The 18,798-nt window shown below is 48.3% G+C and overlaps 1 protein-coding gene across 1 annotated transcript in view; it reads left to right on the plus strand.

Moving 5' to 3' along the window:
- The first annotated feature begins 767 nt into the window (after positions 1–767).
- The window catches only part of TREH (trehalase), a 122,402-nt gene continuing 104,371 nt past the window's right edge, over positions 768–18,798 (plus strand). Inside the window, exons 1-5 of the mRNA XM_069614408.1 lie at positions 768–946; positions 7,599–7,699; positions 9,811–9,958; positions 10,355–10,442; positions 17,491–17,591. Coding sequence (XP_069470509.1) covers positions 852–946; positions 7,599–7,699; positions 9,811–9,958; positions 10,355–10,442; positions 17,491–17,591 — 533 coding nt within the window. The 5' untranslated portion in view covers positions 768–851. The remainder of the gene's footprint in view (positions 947–7,598; positions 7,700–9,810; positions 9,959–10,354; positions 10,443–17,490; positions 17,592–18,798) is intronic.

Consider the following 18,798-nt stretch of genomic DNA (forward strand, 5'->3'; position numbering starts at 1 on the left):
CAGCTTGCAAACAAGTTGGGAATGCCCAGACGTGGGCCCCAAGCTTGCTGAGGTTAGACACTGAAGTTAGGCCGCAATGAGGTTTCGTCATACCAAAACATGGGTTGCTTGTTTTCTTCTTATGCAGGAATGTGAACTGCGCCAGCTGGAGTGGGACCCATCCTTGTTTGCATCTGGTGGTCATTCCCCTTATGTAACAGCACAGAAGGCTGAAAATTAATGGTTTGGATGCAAGGGTGTTGCTAGGTCTGGAAAAGATCTGGGGCTATGCAATGGGACTCAGGCTAGCTATAGCCTTTTGGTTGCAGCCGCTGAGCTTCTATCCGGGGCTACAACCAGAAGACCCAGGATTGTAGCCCCCTCAGCACCCCCCAGCAATGCCTCTGTTGCAGGATGGTTGCTCAGAGTTACACGGGAGGCTAGGATTAATTCAAACCCATTCGTCTGTCACTCGTCCGTTTTTCACAAGTGATCCCCTGTAATCCCCAGCTCTGTCTTCGCCCAGTTTTCTCCTTACCCGACCTGTTAGAAGTATTACCGTTTTGCCAGGAAAGGCAGCATGCGCTTCCGATAAAAACTGCGCATGTCTGTTGCATGACGCATGCACATCTGTTTGCAAACTAGCGCTGGGGTTACTCAAGCTTTTCTGCAGCCCTGTGGCTTTGCTGGGGTTAAAACGACGGGTGTACCTGCCAAAGTTTTTTCCCTGAGTTGGCAGAAAGCGCCACACCTCTCTAATGACAGATTCCTCCACAGCTGCCATTTAAGGCTCTGCTTGGGACTTTGGCCGAGTGTTGGTGTGGGCAGTAGCTCGCGCGAAGGCACCCGGTCCTGCGCCCGGCGAATCCACGATGTGGGGGTGCTGGGGGCTTTTCGCTGCCGTGGTGACTGGTGGTGCATTGGGAGTGGATGCACTGACTTCGGGGCTCCCGCCTCCCTGCGACAGGTAACTCACATTAAGCAGCGCGCGTCGTCAGGGGGTTTGCTGCTTCTTGCCAGAGGGGGCGCGCTGCCGCTGTTCGTCCTTCCACAGGATTCTTAAGGACCCATCTGATCAAGCTGTTTATACGATCCACAGCAGCACACCAGCTTAATATTGGACAAGAGTAATCCTTGGAAGCGTGGCAGAAGTGCATAGAGGTCAGCTGTGCCCATTAACTAAAACGTGTTGTTCCTTCGCGGCAGAAATTAGAGATAGGAAGCATGTGGAACAAGTCACACCAAAATAACTGCAGCGGCGTAACAACATTTGGGGGCCACCCTGTGAGCCATGCTGAGGGCCCCCCTCCTCCCTGGTTGCACCACACTCTGGGCCGGCCTAGATTACCACGCTTGTGCAATACACACGAACGTGCTGCTGAAGGGGTGTGCTGCACACTGCACTAGGAGAACGATATAAATATATGTTTTAATGTAATATACAGCACACTTTTAGAGACAAATTGGCTAAAAAGCCTGGGTGTTTGCAATTGCTTTGTAGGGTAACACCAATCCAATGCATGCAAGTCACCAACCGTGCACAGGAACATTAATATTAATGCTTTGCCATCTAAAATGCCATGCCACAATGAAAACATGTCCAATTGGCTGCACAACGTAGACCAGTGTAATAACAGTAAAGCATGTTAGCCACATTTAGGCATACCTACACTGGCAAATACCCGTCAAAGCAATAAGACTCATCAAGAAGAGAGCACACATTCAAGCCTGCGTCTCTACGGCCTCTAACAACACGGCAAACTCTTTAAAATCTGCAAGGAACTGGCCAATCCTGTTGCAGTCTATACCTCTCCTGTTCCCTCCAAGGCCCTCTGTATAGGTCTAGCCTCTCACTTCTCTGCTAAAACTCTATCTCCCCTTCCTACCCCTCTTCCTCTCTCGGCCCCTCTTTGGCCATCCCTCCCTCTCCTCCTCCTTTCTCCTCTTTCTCTCTGACAACACCTGATGAGGTTTCTAGGCAAGTCAGATCTATGAATGTGTCGTCCAAACAGGTGCTCCCCTGCTCCTCCAGAACCATCGAAGACCATATTGACACCCTCGCTCCAGCCTTGGCCGATTTCTGTAATCACTCTTTTGCCACTGGAATGTTCCCCTCTCCCCTTAAGCACTCCCTTGTGCACCCACTCCTCAAGAAGCCCTCTGCCGATCTTACCTGCCCGGTAAACTATGGCCCAAACTCCATCACACCTTTCCTAGGCAAACTCTTCGAAAAGCTGGCCATCGCCCAGCTTACTCTCCACACTGAATCTGTTGGTTGTCTCCATGACCATCAGTCTGGCTTCAGAACTGCCAGAGGCACGGAAACTGCTCTCCTGAACACCCGCAAAGCTCTGTTTTCTCACCATGAGTTCAGCATTCCTTCTGTCCTCATCCTCCTTGATCTTTCCTCTGCTTTCAACATGGTCAACCACACCATCCTGGTCAATCGACTCAGTGAGAACTTGGGCATCACGGATCAGGCCCTGGAGTGGCTGACCTCCTTCCTCTTGGACCGTCCCTCCGAGTCCAACTTTGTCCCTTTCTCTCCACCACCTCTCTCTCCACCTGCGGCTGTTCCCCAGGGCTCTATCCTCTCACCCTGGTTTTCCAACCTCTACTTGGCCCCTTTGACCCAACTGATCTCAACCTTCTCCTCTAACTTTCAGTGTTATGCGGATGACACTCATCTTTCCTTCAGGCTCCCCTCAGCCTCCTCTCCTCTCTTGCTCATTCCTCACTGTCTATCCGCGATTCAGGATTGGTGTGCCTCCAATGATCTCTGCCTTAATGCCAGTAAGACAGAGATCCTTCTCATTGGGACCCCTGCTTTCCCTCTCTCACTCTGGCCGCCCGCCTTGGGCCCTCTTTCTACGACTTCCTGTGAGGCAAAAAACCTTGGTGTCATCTTCGACTCCGCTCTCTCTTTCTCTCCTCACATCTCAGATGTCGCCAAGAAGTCCCACTATCAGCTGCTCCTCCTCAAAGGGACTGTACCCTTTTTTACTTTCCCTCAGAAGCTCACTGTCTCCAGAGCCCGGGTTCTATCTATGCTGGACTACTGCAACAGCATCTTTCTCAATCTGCCTTCCTCTACTCTCCGCCCTCTGCAACTAATCTAGAACAGGACTACAAGACTTATCCTTGGCCGCAAGCCCAGGGACCGTATCTCTCCATCCCTGAAATCTCTCCACTGTTTCCCGATGGCTGCAAGGATCAAGTTCAATACCCTTTGCATTGTCCATAAGGCTTTCTGGGGCCGGGGCCCGCACTACATCCAACGCTCTCTTCCAAAATACCTTCCTTTTCGAGCCCTTTGCTCAGCTACCTCCAACTCTCTAAGGGTTAGACGCTTCTCCAGGCAGAGAGTCGGGGGTAGATCCCTCTCCTCTGCAGGATCCTCCTTCTGGAATGGCCTCCCTGCCCCTCTCAAACTTGAGCCGGACCACCTGAATGTCTGGAAGCAGCCCAAAACTTCCCTGTTCTCCTCTGCTTTCTCTCTCTCCCTCCCCTGCTGACCTACCTGACCTACCTGTCTGTTGTACCGACTGGTTGCTTGGCTACCCTCAAAGTCTCACTGAGTCCCGGCTCTTTCTTGATCGGTCACCCTTGCACTGCCTGCAGGCCTACCACACACCTAGGGGCTGTAACTGTAACCCTACAGTCCTTTGTTCTCCTTGCACTACCCAGAGCAGTGCTGGCCTGGCTGCACTTACTCAGAGCACTGTTGCTCTGTTTTCCCATCCCCTCTCCTTGCATTTCACCCCTCCCTTTCCCCTTGCACTTCTCGCTCTTGCACTTGCACGATCTGAATAACACAAGGCCTAGTAAGATTGTTTGTCTTGTCCTCCCTCTGTCTTCCCTCCCTTGTCTTGTCGCACCTAGAAACACTTGTGTACAGGCGCGTTATAAATTACTTATCATATAATATCATATCATTTTATCACAGATGCCCAGAAAAATATTAAATGCCGCAGTAAGAAACTGCTAGACTGGCAGCACCCACATGCAAGTCTAGCCAGGTAATTACACTTAGCAGTAGTGCTTTAGTAGAAATGGCCAGTTTAAAAAAAGTCATACCAAACTAGAAAATGACTAGACTGGCTGCACCAAAATCCCTCTCTAGCCACTAACACCACATATCATGCCTGCTTAGCCTGTATAGGCACGACCATTATGATTTATTGCACACTCCCGTCCCCCCAACACATCCCTTCTCCCTCCCATCCCCTACCCCAACCTCCAAAATCAGCTCCTTGGCCCAGAATTACCTCCACGTTCCTCTTCCTTGTCCCAGTGCTTACGTATGAGGCTCCTTGCTGACCTAAAGCGCAGTTGCCGGACAGAACAGGACACAGATGTTAAACGGCACCCTGGTTTTGCTGTTAACAAGGGCCCAGCAATTACTTACGTAAAGCATTTCACTGTTAGTACCTGCGTTCAAGTACCACATTTTTTAGGCAATTTAAATCATGATGTGGGTTTAGTACTTGCATGCCAGGGGAGTGATTGGCAGGGTAGCATTTTGAAAAGGAGACCGCTCAGTTTCACAGCAGTCCATAAGTGGGTGCTTTCAGACTTAAAGGAGAGAGTTAACTGCTTGTAACATTGAACATGCACTAGAATAGTCTCATTAAAATACATAAAGAAGTTAGATGCCCCCACACAAATAAGTTTGCCCCTCCCTCACCCCCGTGAAGTTAGTGCCTCTCCCAACATTTGAAGGGTTTGCCCCCCGAATTGTAGGTTTTATTGCGCCCCTGAACACAAGCACACACACCATTCACCATATATACACATGCACACCCAGCCATCCATACATTTAAGTGTACACTCTTTCACCATACAGGCACACCCAGGCAGCCACCCATACATTTAAGTGTGCACCCTTTCACCATACACTCACACAGGCAGTCAACTATACATTTAAGTGTGCACCCTTTCACTGTACACGCACAGACACTCACCCAGCCACCCATACATTTGTGTGCACCCTTTCACCATCCACTCACACACGCACACATCATGGGGTTGAGGGGAGCCCTATTACTTCAAAAAGAAATTGTTTCTTTTTGAAGTCACTCTGACTTCATAAAGAAATTATTTCCGTTAAGGACCGAACCATAACAGAAAAAATGTCTTTATGAAGGCAGAGTGACTTAAAAAATAAACTATTCCTTTTTGAAGTCATAAGGCTCCCCCCACCACATGACATGGAGGCCTCCAGCCTCGGGTCTTCCATGTCATGGGGTGGGGGGAGCACTCAGACTTCAAAGAGAAAGTTTCTTTTTGTAGTCACAATGCCTTCATAAAGAAATTATTTCTGTTACATAAATAATTTCTTTATGAATGCAGAGTGAATTAAAAAAGAAAGTATTTTAAGTTTTTTTGAAAATCTTTTTTGCATTTTTTTTTAACTCAAAATGGGGCCCACTCCCAGGACACATGGTGGCGGGCCCCCAGCACCGTGCGGGCTGCGGGGGTCCCCTTATGGGGCCATTTTCTCACAGGGGTAAATTGCACAGAGGGGCCCGCTACGTGTGCACATAGGAGCAATAACGCCTCTTCCATAAAATGGTCATCAATTGTGTTACAAAACTGCAATAAAGTTGTAGAAATTGTCAAAACCTCCTGTACTCCTTTTTGCGCTTCGCGCTGTAAAAAGTGTAAATGACGCGTGCAATTTACGCACAGGTGGCAGCGTTTAGAGAGGATTGCTATGGAATTTGCCTACTTGCAGCAGGTGCTAAATCAAGCGGGTTCCTTAGAAATTGATGGCTGGTTCGCCAACAGAAAAATTACGCTGGCGTGAACCCAGTTATTTTTGGTGGTGGAGCGAGGAGATGTAGAAATAATACTCCCATTCTGTGCTCCTGCTCTGCCTCCAAAAAGCATTACACTACTCTGGAATATAAAAAAATTAGTTTAGACAGGCCCTATAATTGAATACCTGTCTTTAGCACTTTTTTCTTTAGCTCAGCAGATTTAGGAAATCGCCCCCTTTGTGATTGTACAAAGTGTGTATTTTAAAATGATTAAAGCATGATTTACAGAGGTAGGTCACAAGGTGCCATGTGCAGTAGAATGTAGAAGGGAACATATGTCTGCTGAGAAGAGTAAAAAAGCTTCAAATATATTTTCATCATCAACAACATCTTTATTTCAGCAGTAATTGTCATTAAAGATACATACAATTGAATACATAAAGATCTACAATAAGAAAACATATAATAAAAACATTGGGCCTCATTACGAGTTTGGAGGTAGCCATGCCATCATTATCGGTATGGCTCCCTCCAAACTCGTGTCCGGGTCCCGAAAAAAGAGAATTACCGGGCCATTCCAACTTTTGTGAGCCCGGTAATTCCCATTTTCGGAACCCGGACCTGGTACGTCCTCATTCGCATTTGAGCTCCCATAGGGCTCAATGGGAATGGAGAGAATGCTAACGATGGACCCGTTAATGACAGGTCCGTTGTTAGCATCTTCGTCTGCTCGCGGGTGCTGGAATGCACGTATGGCCAGACCAGACATGCATGCCGCCACCCTCAAGCAAACTCGTAATGTGGCGGCCCGGTATAAACGGTGCCGGTACCTTACCGGCACCATTCATACCGCGGCTGCCAGTGTTATAATGAGGCCCATTATCTACTATAAAATGTCATTAACTACATCTTCTATTCCCTAAAATAGGCCAGCAATACATAGAGCATTGCATAAAAAGCAGTGATTGAGAAAAACATTTGTGTTTCATCCATTTAGGGTGTATTGATTTTGGCATATCGTATTCCCTAAACATACATCGAAGAGAGGGTCGCCCAATTAAACTTTAAATTGAAAGGATTGGTGTCGCTAAATCTCAATTCATGTGGAGCACCCCGCTTTCCTTACCCGGGGGCTGCAGGTGTTTTCAAGTTATGAAAGATAGATTTACTTACAAAGACCTTAAAGCGAATCAGACAACATAGACACTGGGCCTCTTAATGGGCTTGGTGGTAAATTGGTGGGAAATCCGGTTGTTCTTGGCTGATGCTTGAGGCTGGCATGTGCTTGGATTATGCCTGGGATTGATGTGTTTAGACTCTGGCTGGGCTCTTGTAGGATTGCAATGCACAGAGCTGTGGTATGCGTTTTTCAGATCCCAGGGACCAATGTGTGTTAGTATCTTGCTAATAATTGAAAGGTAGCCCAATTTACAGGGGTACCCCTTAATTATACGAGTACCCCTAATCACGCTCACTCCAGATTAAAGTTCACCCCTCTAGGGAATTAAGGCCAAGAGTCTTATCTAGCAACGATAACAAGTTTATTCTTTACAGAAATGAGGATGAGGGGGGCAAAGAACTCTGCTCCCTGAACGGTATTCTGTCCCTCACTGTTCCAAGCTCCTCCAGACTGTTGCCAGGCAGGAGCCTTACATACTATTAACTTGGTCACTGGATGGGGGACTCCCGTGTTGGTTGACTCGTAGGATTGATTGGGCTTTGGTGGGTGGGGCCAGAGCTGGCATTGAGTTCCAGTGTTTGATTCTTCTGCATGCGTTCAGTGAGTACCTTTCTGTGACAAAGACCTGCCCAAGGCATACTGCTGACTCCTGCTTCTTTCAATGTCTCTATCCACAGCCAGGTATACTGCACTGGAGACCTCCTGAGACAGGTCCAGAGCGCCAAGCTCTTCAGCGATGACAAGCATTTCGTGGACATGGATATGCGGGAACCCCCTGGTGAGTTTGCCAAAGACCGTAGACTGAGAATCCTTTTTCAATTCTACCTCTTTACATCTCTTTTGTAGACCCCTTATATAGCTAGGTCTATCTCTATGCCTGGATATCTGCCTGTCTGTGTGTCAGTAAGTCTAACGTTCTTTTACTTCTTGTGGCATCTTAATTTTGTACGCAGTCCACATTGTTTTTAACTTTGCCATCAGGCACTATTTACACCCCGTTCATGCAGGAAAGTTCACACCTTTTTTTTCATCAGGGGTCCTTCAGTCTGGTCGGCTTGAGAAGGCCTTCAGCCTCACGGGCATAACATTCTCGGAACAGGGAATGTGGTTTTGTGATGGGTCAGTGCAATCATAGCTTCTTGGGAAAAAACACAATTTGGCTTACGATGGGCTATGGATGCGTTGAGGTTCTACTGCTCTAAGCTTGGATCAAACACCAATTGGCTTAGGTTGCATTTTGGATGGTACATGACTTAATTGTCCTTATTGCATATCGTAGAGAAATCAACTTACAGCACGTCAATCTTTCGATGAGTTGAGCTCTTAGACCAATCATACGTCAGTCTTTGGATGTATTTAGGTCTCATTGTATCAACTGGAATTTCATTGGTTCACCGTGAGAGCCCAAGCTTTGACTCTTTTGAAGGACATTGTATTGAGTCAGTACCCAGAGCAGACAGCCTGAAAGTGTCCCCTAATTTATTAGGTGGCGACATTTTGTTTCTTCGCCAGAAAAGTCAAACGAAGTCAAAGACCGCTCCAACCGCTCAGACTGCACTGGTGGTACTTGGTGGCAGACCAAGAAGGGATTTCCAAAACCACACTTGATTTAGTGGAAGGGCGTAGTGTCAAATTCCTTCTTGCTTTTCCTTCTGTCACCCCTTGTGCCATTGGACCTAGCATTGTCTCATTGTTACCAAAGACCAAAGAAACGAATAGGGAATGTATTTAAAATAAGGGGCTTGCCATCAAAAACTCCCCCGTGGCATATGTTTATAAAATCCTGGGAATGTGTCTGTCTTTAGTCCATTCATAGTGACATGCTATGACAGCTTGGCTGTATCCCAGTTTTATTCTTCATCACTACAAGTACAGTCCAGGTGAAGGCCAGGATTAGTCTCAAGCAGGGATTGGCCTTGGCGCATGGATGAGTGTCAGGAGAGGGAGGGAACTTGAGGTAGGGTTGAACCTCAGGACAAATGTGAGCCCAGAGGCCATTGTGGGCTATGGGTCCATGCTGCGTTCCCCTGCCGTGACATCACAGATGTGCAGTATAGTTTTTCATATTCCACTGCCTTGACGTCATAGCAGGAAGTTCTTTATGTACACTTCCTGTGGAACACATACACAGCAAGGCTCGGCAGCCTCTCGCACAGGCCTAATCTTGCAGCACGCGGATTGCAGTAGGAAGCAGGTCAAAGCAGTGCTAAGGAAGGGGAGTCTTTGTGACTGGTTTCTCCGCCATTTGCACCCTGCGTCTTTATGTCAATCCACCATTGCTCTGGATGAATCTTGATGTCTGCACAGCAGCTAGCTCTCTCCCTGCCACTTCCCGTGGTCTCTAATTCTGTCCACGGATACTGTCAATCTTGGGCTAGCTTTCTTGCCTAGCTCAAAACAGGGCTGCGGAACAAGCTTGCATATCGTTTGCTACGGCACCTGTCCACGCATGTGCTGCATATGTGCTCTGTTTGTGTCTCTTGTGCCATGCAAACTCTTCATGAGAAGTTTTCCATAGGAACCTAAGTGGCAGTTGTGTCACACTGTTGTGTTTTGTCTGTCTCAGGAGGATAGCTCAGGAGTAGCGTGCTTGCCTCGGAAGCAAGACGACACGGAGCGCCACTGGTTCGATCCCTGGGTCCGCGCTTAGAAACCTCTGGGTATTAACGCTCGTTATAAATAACCTATCATATCATATCCTTCATGTGTTGGCTGGTAGAAGGTCATTGGTCCCTTGCACGAGAGTTTGACCTTCATGTGATGCCAGCGGGGTAGGGTGCATAGACCCTCTTGGCTAGCCCTCCTAGGCGCATGGAATCTACGTCATGCAGGACAGCACGTTCCTGGACCTTTCTAGAAGCTTCCTGATGTTTTCCTTCTTCCCTCTAGAGGTCACTCTGAAGCGGTTCCAGGAGTTGGTGTCCGCTGCACCAGGTGGGCAGCTGACCAAAGAGCAGATTGGGCAGTTTGTGAACTCGTCCTTCAACGGCCCCGGCCAGGAGTTTGAGCCATGGGCACCCCAAGACTGGCACCCTGAGTATGAAAACACCCTCTAATGTTTTATGCCTGAAAACTATGCTTAATACATGTTGTCTTAATGTGAACTTTCAGAAAGATCTAGAAACAGTTCAAGCAGTCTGAGTGCCGGCCAGTGGCCGAAATTTCCCTGGATCTGAGCTCTTCCCAAATATTCTACGACTGGAGGATAGAATAGTCATTGGAACCAGTCCTAGACTATGTTGGGGAGCGCCATGTACCCGCGTCTGTCTGCTGATTGTATGCCCACTTTTAGATTTTCCATATTTTACAGCAAGTGTCTACCACTGGCCGGCACTCAGACTGCTTGAATTGTTTCTAGAATTTTCTGAAAGTTACAGCTCCACCCCTTGGAACCCCCTCTTTTGCTTCATTGTCTTCCTTTGTTTTTCTCCAGCCCCAAAATGTTGTCTAAGATTTCAGATGCAAACCTACGGAGCTGGGCCGCCAAGCTACACCTGCTATGGAAATCCCTCGGGAGGAAGGTACGGGGCGCAGTGGAGGGATTGGGGGTGTCCAGTCTTACCCTGTCTCAGCTCAGGGGATCTTTTGCATGGTACCCAGTGATGTCATTGCAGAATACTTGCCACACACATTTTGCAGAGTAAAATATGCATTGCCAAGAAATTCACCTGCAATATATGGTACAGATAGTACGTTGGGGAAAAGGGGAAATCATTTTTGGGGATGGGTGGTGGAGATGGGGTTCTGGTAGGTGGGGTCCTTCTGAGTGTTGAGGCTGCTCTGAAGTCAAAAATGCAGAGAATTCAAAAATGAAACATTTGGGGATGAAAAAACCTTAGTCAAAGACACATGAAGTCCACCTCGGAACACCAAGCCACAGGATTTGCTTTCTCTCCAGTCATGCAAAGCCCACAATCGCAGACCGAGGCCACCCTCGCTTGAGTGTATCCTCTCTCCTCTCTAGAAATCATGGCCTCCCCTGCGGATCTCCCAACCTCCTTACCTGGGCCTCGCCCCCTTCTACCCAAGACCCTTTGGCCACTTTGCAGCTCTTGTCCCTGTCTTCTCTGCCTGGGCTCCCCTAGCTGCTTACACCATACCCTCATTCTGTTCCTTCCTCGTCTTTTCCTGTGCCCCCATCCCTGGCTTTACGCCCTCAATGGCCATGACCACTATCTCTCTCTCGCTGCCTTGGTCCATTTGCCCCACTCAATGTCCAGGCGGTGCTACCCTTTTCACAAGATGGAGAGGAAAATCGAATAGTAAACACCAGTTTGCCTCGCTTTTCTATTTCCTTTTCCCCTGCGCTTTGTGAATGTTTCAAACTGCATGCAAGGGGACCGCAGTCTGCTGGTCCCCTGAACTATTTCCTCTCCATCTCGTGGAAAAGTATGCATGGCAGGCGGCGTGCACTAATGGATTCCTATGGGATCTGCCTGGTCCTTAGCAGGTGCAGAACTAAAGAGGGGGGGGGGTTGGCTGCATAACAATGCCTTTGGTGTTATTACACCTGCGTGAAAATGTTATGCAGGTGTGAGACGAAACACATGGACACGACGGAGCATCTGCACTGGGACCTTACCTCCATTCCGTGCCCGGGCCCCTCGCTGCCTGGTCGAGGGCATGGCGGCATAAAGGCGTTAGACCCCGCTTTGACCTGCCCATTTCCTGTTGCGTCCCATTTAAAATGGGGGCGTATGAGCCCTTTCTACCTTAGACATGGGAATTCCAAAGGAAGCGTTACTGCATTTCGCTCAGGTACTAATTAGCATTTTTGCCCTAATATAAATGCTACAAAGCTTCATGGCTTTGCGAACGTGTTGCAGATTACATTTACAGTGCATGCAGTCTATATCTAGTTACGTCATCTGGAAATGTATCCGGGGTGATTTATTCTACCCAGTTACTGTTCCACTTCATCCATTTTTTTAAACCACATGGTAACTTTTACATCATGAATGTAGGGACGTCATTTCACCAAAATGCCAGGGGTAGCGGACGTGACATCACACGACCCTTGACCTCTGATGACATCTCAGGAAGTGATGTCATTTGATGCCACCCCAAAGTGACATCACGGGAAGCGATGGAACACGACCTTTCACCCCTTGACAAAACAGGAAGTGGAATCACATAGCATTGTTTCTAAGTACACTACAAGAAATATGGTTACTATATCACTGTAAAGTGATATATATTTATACAAGAATGGATCACCATATGTATCATTAATATCAGTGTGTATAGGCCCATATTACCAAATTACTGTGAATGCAAGAAGACGTCCAAGGCCAAATGATAATATGTTATTATATAACACTTACGCTTAAGCGCTTCATATAGAAAAAATATACTTACAATATTACCCAACCTGTGTTGGTACACATTTATCAACCTCAGCAGGATGAAAGGCTGAGTTGATCTTGCCGGGAGTCGAACTTGCAGATCACACACACATTGGAGCAGCCAGCGCTCAACCCACTGAGCTATCTTAACGGCTATAGCTATCAGAAAACCAGTCACTCTAGAAACAAAGAGCTAAATGCTGCTGGCCACAGACTAGGATCCTCTATTGAAAAAAAAGTGGGTAGCAAGGGAGACCACAGGAATAGCATGGGAGACCTCAGGGGTCACAGGTGCGACCCCTGGCGACCCCTAAATGACGTCCCTGCATGAATGCAAACACTGGCCATACTCACAGGTTACATAGAAGTTATGCGGGATAATGGCTGACTCCTGGCGGGTCAGTGGCATGATAGGAGAATTCAGGCAGGTCAACGTTATGATGGGTACATTCCCGCATAGTGAGAGGGCTCCTGAAGCTCAGTGTAATTGTGTCTGTGTTACAGTAGGTCAATAGTATGCATAGTAAATTGTGGAAGGTAGATTGCGTGATTGTTGAATTCTGTCTGGCCATTGGCATGATGGGTGAATCGTGCAGGTCGGTGGCATCATGGCTAGGTACCCATAGGTCAGTTCAATGCTGGGTGAGTTCTGACAGGTCAATGGTATGATGGGTGAATTGTGCAGGTCAGTGACACGAAGGATGGGTTCTCTCTCACATGACAAAGGCATGGTGGCCAAGGTCTGACACGTCCACAGTAGGACAGAAAAATATCCACATGTCAGTGTCAGGATGAGTGAGTTTGACAGGTCAGTGGTAAGATGAGGGAGTTCTGGCAGGCCAGTGTCACACTGGCCGGGTTCTAACAGGTTAGTGTCACGATGGGTGAGTTCCAACTGGTCAGGGCCGGCTTTAGGGGCAGCAGTGCCCTGGGCAAATTGGCACCCTTCCTCCCCGTGTGCCCCTGGTCAACAGGGTGCAGGGCGGAGGGAGGGCGGGGCCAGGATGAACAACTTTTTTTTTAACAGGAGAATGTTGTGAATGGGGGACATCAGCACCTTATTGTTATTATATGCGCTTCGCCGCCACAGGCGCATTTAATAACAAAGGGGCACCTGCCGTGCCTTCTGCCACAATGCCAGTTCGGGGGAGCCCTTAAAAGACTCCTGCAAGCTGGCGTGGCGGGGGCTAATGGTGCCCTGGGTGGCCGTGGTGCCCCGGGCAGTCACCCGGCTCGCCCCCCCTAATGCCGGCTCTGCAACTGGTCAGTAGTATAATGAGTGTTTCACATGTCAGTGGTATGATGGGTGAGTCTGACAGGACAGTAGTATGACAGGTGAAATCCTAGAGATCATCAGCATAATGGATGAGTTCTGACAGGTCAGTGCCATGACAGGCGAAATTCCAGAGGTCAGCAGGATAATGGGGAGTTCTGACATTTTAGTGATATTTCCAAATGTTTGCAGCATGATGGGTACATTTTCGCAAAGTCAGTGGTATGACGGGTGAATTACCGTAGGCCTTTAATACTACGGTTGACTTCTGTCAGGTGGGTAGTGTAATGAGGAAGTCTATTAGTTCAAGAGGTGAATTCCAGCGGGGTGGTCGTTATGTTATAGTGCATTTGTATAGCGCTTTATGTACCATTGGTATGATCTCAAAGAGTTGTGGGCTGAACGCCCTTGGGGGAGCGTGGTCCGTATCAGTTGAAGGATTATTGTGGCATATTTTGCCTGGGTACACTTGGAATGTGAGCCGCCAGGGTGGTTTTCGCGGGTTGGCTGCATTCTAACGCTACTTGTGGTGCTGTGAATGTGAGCGATCATTGTAATGTGCGCAGCATGGGGGGTAGGGTGGTCTCTGAGTCTGCATTCTTGCTGCCGTGAGACGTGTGTAGGTGATTATGTGTGCAGCTAGGCCAATTTATTCCTGGTGCATAGCTGCATTCTACTAGGCTGTTGAGGTGTTTTATGAGCGATGTAGATATGTGTGCAGCTGGGCCGAATTGATCGACAGGTGTAGCTGCATTCTAATGTTTAATGTAGTTAATGTAGAAGAGGAGAGTGAGCATAGTGGTATGAACGAGTGTCTGTGGCTATTGGCTCTTGACCATTGAGGGTATGCTTATTTATTTTGGACAGGCAGTCCTTTTTCGGGACTCGCAGTGGTTGGATTTGTAGGGCCCATTTCCAGGATCCCTGTAGGTTTTTTAGATCGGGCTGTTGGATGCTTCTTGCAATATTCTGTGTTGATGTTTCGTTTCAGGTTAGTGTTGATTGTCAAGGGACAATGGTCGTAAGGGGAGGGCTATATGGACATTGGCAGTCCTTTCCCGGATGCTCTGTCGTTGGACTTGGGGTGGGGGGATCCATTTTCAGGGTCCTTGTAGGGATTTTGGGTGGCGCTGTTGGGTGCCTATTGGGATCTTCAACGGGGGTGTTCTGTTCTCACAGGACAATGGCCATATGGGGATGGGTATATGTCCCATGGGCGGACCTTTTCATGGATTTGGGAAAAGCCATGTTTTTACTGCTTTAGGGAAGGCTGTGTAGCCCTGTTTGTGCCGAATATGAAGGGGTGGTGAATTCCATAGGGTTGGTGCAAGGGTAGATTAGGCTGATCCCTCTAAGTCTGACAGAGTTGGAGGCTGGGATCATAAGAAGGTGGGCCGGGCTTGACCTTAGCCTGCGTGTTAGGCGGTAGCACATAGTCTTCTCTTGGAGTTATGATGGGCCGCTGTTGTGCACAGCTCGGAGGGTGATGCACAGGATTTTGAAGGTGGCTGTTTGTCCAATAGGTAGCCAGTGGAGGGTGCAGAGAGCAGGGCATATGTGGTCCCTCCCTTGGTGCCAGTGCAAGGAATAGTTTAGCAGCTGCGTTTTGGACTCTTTGGAGTTTGTTAATTTGATATGCCAAAGGACACAGGTACATGCAGTTTGCGTGGGCCAGTCTGGACACGTCGATTGACATAATAGAAGTCAATCTGTTGGGGAAGGAGAGAGAAGGGAAGATGTGTCTTAGAAGCCTGAGGTGGTAGTGACAGGATTTGGATACATTGTTGATGTGGTGGGATAGGGTTATTCCGATATGCAGCCAAGGTGTTTGATTGTATTGGAGGTGACGCAAGGGGATGCTGAGGGAGGGAGGCCATGGGAGTGGCTGCTAGGTCAGGGTGAGGAAATCAGAGCTCGTCTTGCAGATTCTCTGGATTAATTGGGTGTCATCAGCATAATTGTAGCAGCAGAGGCCGTGTGAGCAGATGATTGCTGGCAGAGGGCTCATGTAGAGGTTGAAAAGGAGTGAAGAGAGGTAATCGCCTTGGGGTACTCCGGTGTTCACTGGTCGAGCTGACGAGCTGATGAGGTAAAAGGGTAGAGACTAGTGATTTGTTTCCTGTTGTTAAGGGTTGAGGCAATCCAGCTAAGTGCCAAGTCTCAGATTCCAAGTGAGTGGAGCCGGTCGTGGAGGATCGGGTGTGTCAAAGGCCACTGAGAGATCAAAGAGAACCAGAGCGCCACATTCTTCTAAGTCTGCTGTGACCTTGAGGTCACCCCAGATTGTGATCAATGTGGTTTCAGTTCTATGGAGAGGCTGAAACCCAGACTGTGCGGGGTCTAGTAAGTTGTTGGATTCAGCGAAGACGTTGAGTTGAAAGTAGGCAGAGCGGTCGATGAGTTTCGCCAGTAATCTGGTGTTGGAGATGGGTCTGTACATGGATGGTTGGGAGTGGTTGGGGCCTGGCTTTTTCAGAAGGGGTTTGACGTGTGCTATCTTGAAGGGGTCCGGGAAGGAGACCGAGGTGAAGGAGTGATTCAGTATGGATCTGGCCTGTTCTTCTGCATGGATGGAGAAGATTTCTTTGAGGAGGGAGGTGGGGCAGGGATGACGGGGGACCTAGAGGGTCCGCTGCTGGACAGTAGTTTATGGAATTCCCCGCTCGAGATCGGCTTGAAGGAGCTGAAGGTCGGCGCTGTGTGGGTGTGGTCTGGAGCGCTGGCGGTAGGGTGGGGAGTGAGGATGGAGAGTTTGACATTAAGGGCGGCTATCCTGTCGAATGCTGTTTTGTAGAAGTGATATCAGAGTGAGTCGCACAGCACTTGTGTGGAGGTGGTGGGGGCAGTGGTGCAACTGGGTTTCACAAATTCTGAGATGATCCTGTGGAGCTCTTTACTGCTGTTGCGGCAGTTCAGTATTCTATAATTATAGTCCTTTGTTGTGCTTTTCGGATCTCGCATTTGTAGTTACAGTGGTGGCGGAAGAAAAGGGATTTGCTAAGGGGGAGTTTTGATATTCGCCATCTGCACTCCAGGGAGTGGTTACGGGTTTTGATGGTCTTCAGGTGGGGCATGAACCATTTGGTAATTGGTCCTTTACAGGTATGAGCACGGCATGAGGGTATTAGGGGGAGGAGTGCGTTGTTGAGCTAGATGTCAAAGGATTCGATTGGTAGGGATCTATCCAATGTTGGGAGTGAGCGTTGCAAGGCTTCGGCTAAGTCAGGTAGTACTTTGACCCTGTTCCAGCATTTGCGGCCATTGGGGAATACCAGGGGGACTGTAGGTAGTGGGGTAGGAGTGTGGATATAAAACAGTAGGGCTGAGTGATCTGTCCAGATGAGCAGTTTAGGGCTGGGCACTGAGATAAGGTCAGAGGAGCTGAAAATTGCGTCAAGGGTGTGGCCTCCATCACAGAGATTATTTGAAAAAAGTTTGTCAAATCCAGGTATTTGTATTTGTATTTTGTTTATTTGTATTGCGCACCCTGCCCAAGGGCATCCGGGCGCATATTTGGAAAGGTAGGTACAGATAAGTGTTACATAGATAGGTACCAGTTACATTTTATAGACATATTTACATCAAGAATAAGAACATGAATCAGAAATATTACACAGAATGGCATAATGGTCAAATGAGCAGTATAGACAGTGAGTAGCCTATATGCGGGTGACCGCTGCATGAATTAGAAGGCAGAGGCCAGTGCGTCCTGTTGATGAGAAGGAAAGTGTGAGAGATAGTGGGTAACAGCCAGAGTCTGACCAGTAGGGATTCGCAGTTAGCTGCGCATGGCTGGGTTTAAGTGAGGGAGATGGATATGTATGGCTTGTGAAGGATGCCTATTCCTCCCCCTCTGGTGGCTCTGTTGTGGGTGATGAGAGTGTAGTCGGGAGGGAAGGCTTTGTCTGCGATTGACCTCCAACTTTTTGAAACGTTTTCTCTGTTTCTTAGATCAAAGAGGAAGTCAGAATTCGTCCAGAGCTCCACTCCCAGATATACGTCCCTCACCCTGTGGTGGTGCCGGGTGGTCGATTTAGGGAGTTCTACTACTGGTGAGTGACTATAGGCCTTGATCAGGAGTGCAGGAAAGCATGTTGCTGGATGATGTGTGACTGAGGTCATTACTGGTGTCATCAGAAGGCAACCGCGTTCATCCGTTGGCGCTCAATTATGCCATCAGGGAGATTAATGCTTCCGGGGTGGCTCTCAATAATGTTATCCAAGAAGGCTGATCCTCCGAAGCTGCACTCAGTGATGCCCTCAGACAGTGAGAATGCTGAGCAGGGGCCTCATTGTGATGTGTTCAGAGTCGAATGTTGAGCTGGCGGCACATTATGATGTCATCAGAAAGTGGGAATGCTGGGCTGGTGCACATTATGATGTCATCAAAGTCGAATGCTGCGATGGTGGCAGATTATGATGTCATCAGAGAGTGAGAGTGCTGAGATGGTGGCACATTATGATGACATCAGAGAGTGGGAATGCTGGGTTGGTGCATATTATGTCATCAGAGAGTGAGAGTGCTGCTGGGCTGGTGCACATTATGATGTCTTCAGAGTCAAATGCTGCGATGGTGTCACATTATGATGTCATCAGAGAGTGGGAATGCTGGGTTGGTGCACATTATGATGTCATCAGAGTCGAATGCTGCAATGGTGGCGCATTGTGATGTCATCAGAAAGTGGGAATGCTGGGCTGGTGCACATTATGATGTCATCAAAGTCGAATGCTGCGATGGTGGCAGATTATGATGTCAACAGAGAGTGAGAATGCTGAGATGGTGGCACATTATGATGACATCAGAGACTGGGAATGCTGGGTTGGTGCACATTATGTCATCAGAGAGTGAGAGTGCTGCTGGGCTGGTGCACATTATGATGTCATCAGAGTCGAATGCTGCAATGGTGGCACATTGTGATCTCATCAGAGAGTGGGAGTGCTGAAATGGTGACACATAATTATGTCATCAGAAAATGGGAATGCTGGGTTTGTGCACATTATGATGTCATCAGAGTCGAATGCTGCAATGGTGGCACATTGTAATGTCATCAGAGAGTGGGAGTGCTGAAATGGTGACACATAATTATGTCATCAGAAAATGGGAATGCTGGGTTTGTGCACATTATGATGTCATCAGAGTCGAATGCTGCAATGGTGGCACATTGTAATGTCATCAGAGAGTGGGAGTGCTGAAATGGTGACACATAATTATGTCATCAGAAAATGGGAATGCTGGGTTTGTGCACATTATGATGTCTT

The sequence above is a fragment of the Ambystoma mexicanum genome, chromosome 9 (assembly GCF_040938575.1).
Source record: "Ambystoma mexicanum isolate Mex_15411 chromosome 9, UKY_AmexF1_1, whole genome shotgun sequence".
Taxonomy (NCBI): Eukaryota; Metazoa; Chordata; class Amphibia; order Caudata; family Ambystomatidae; genus Ambystoma; species Ambystoma mexicanum.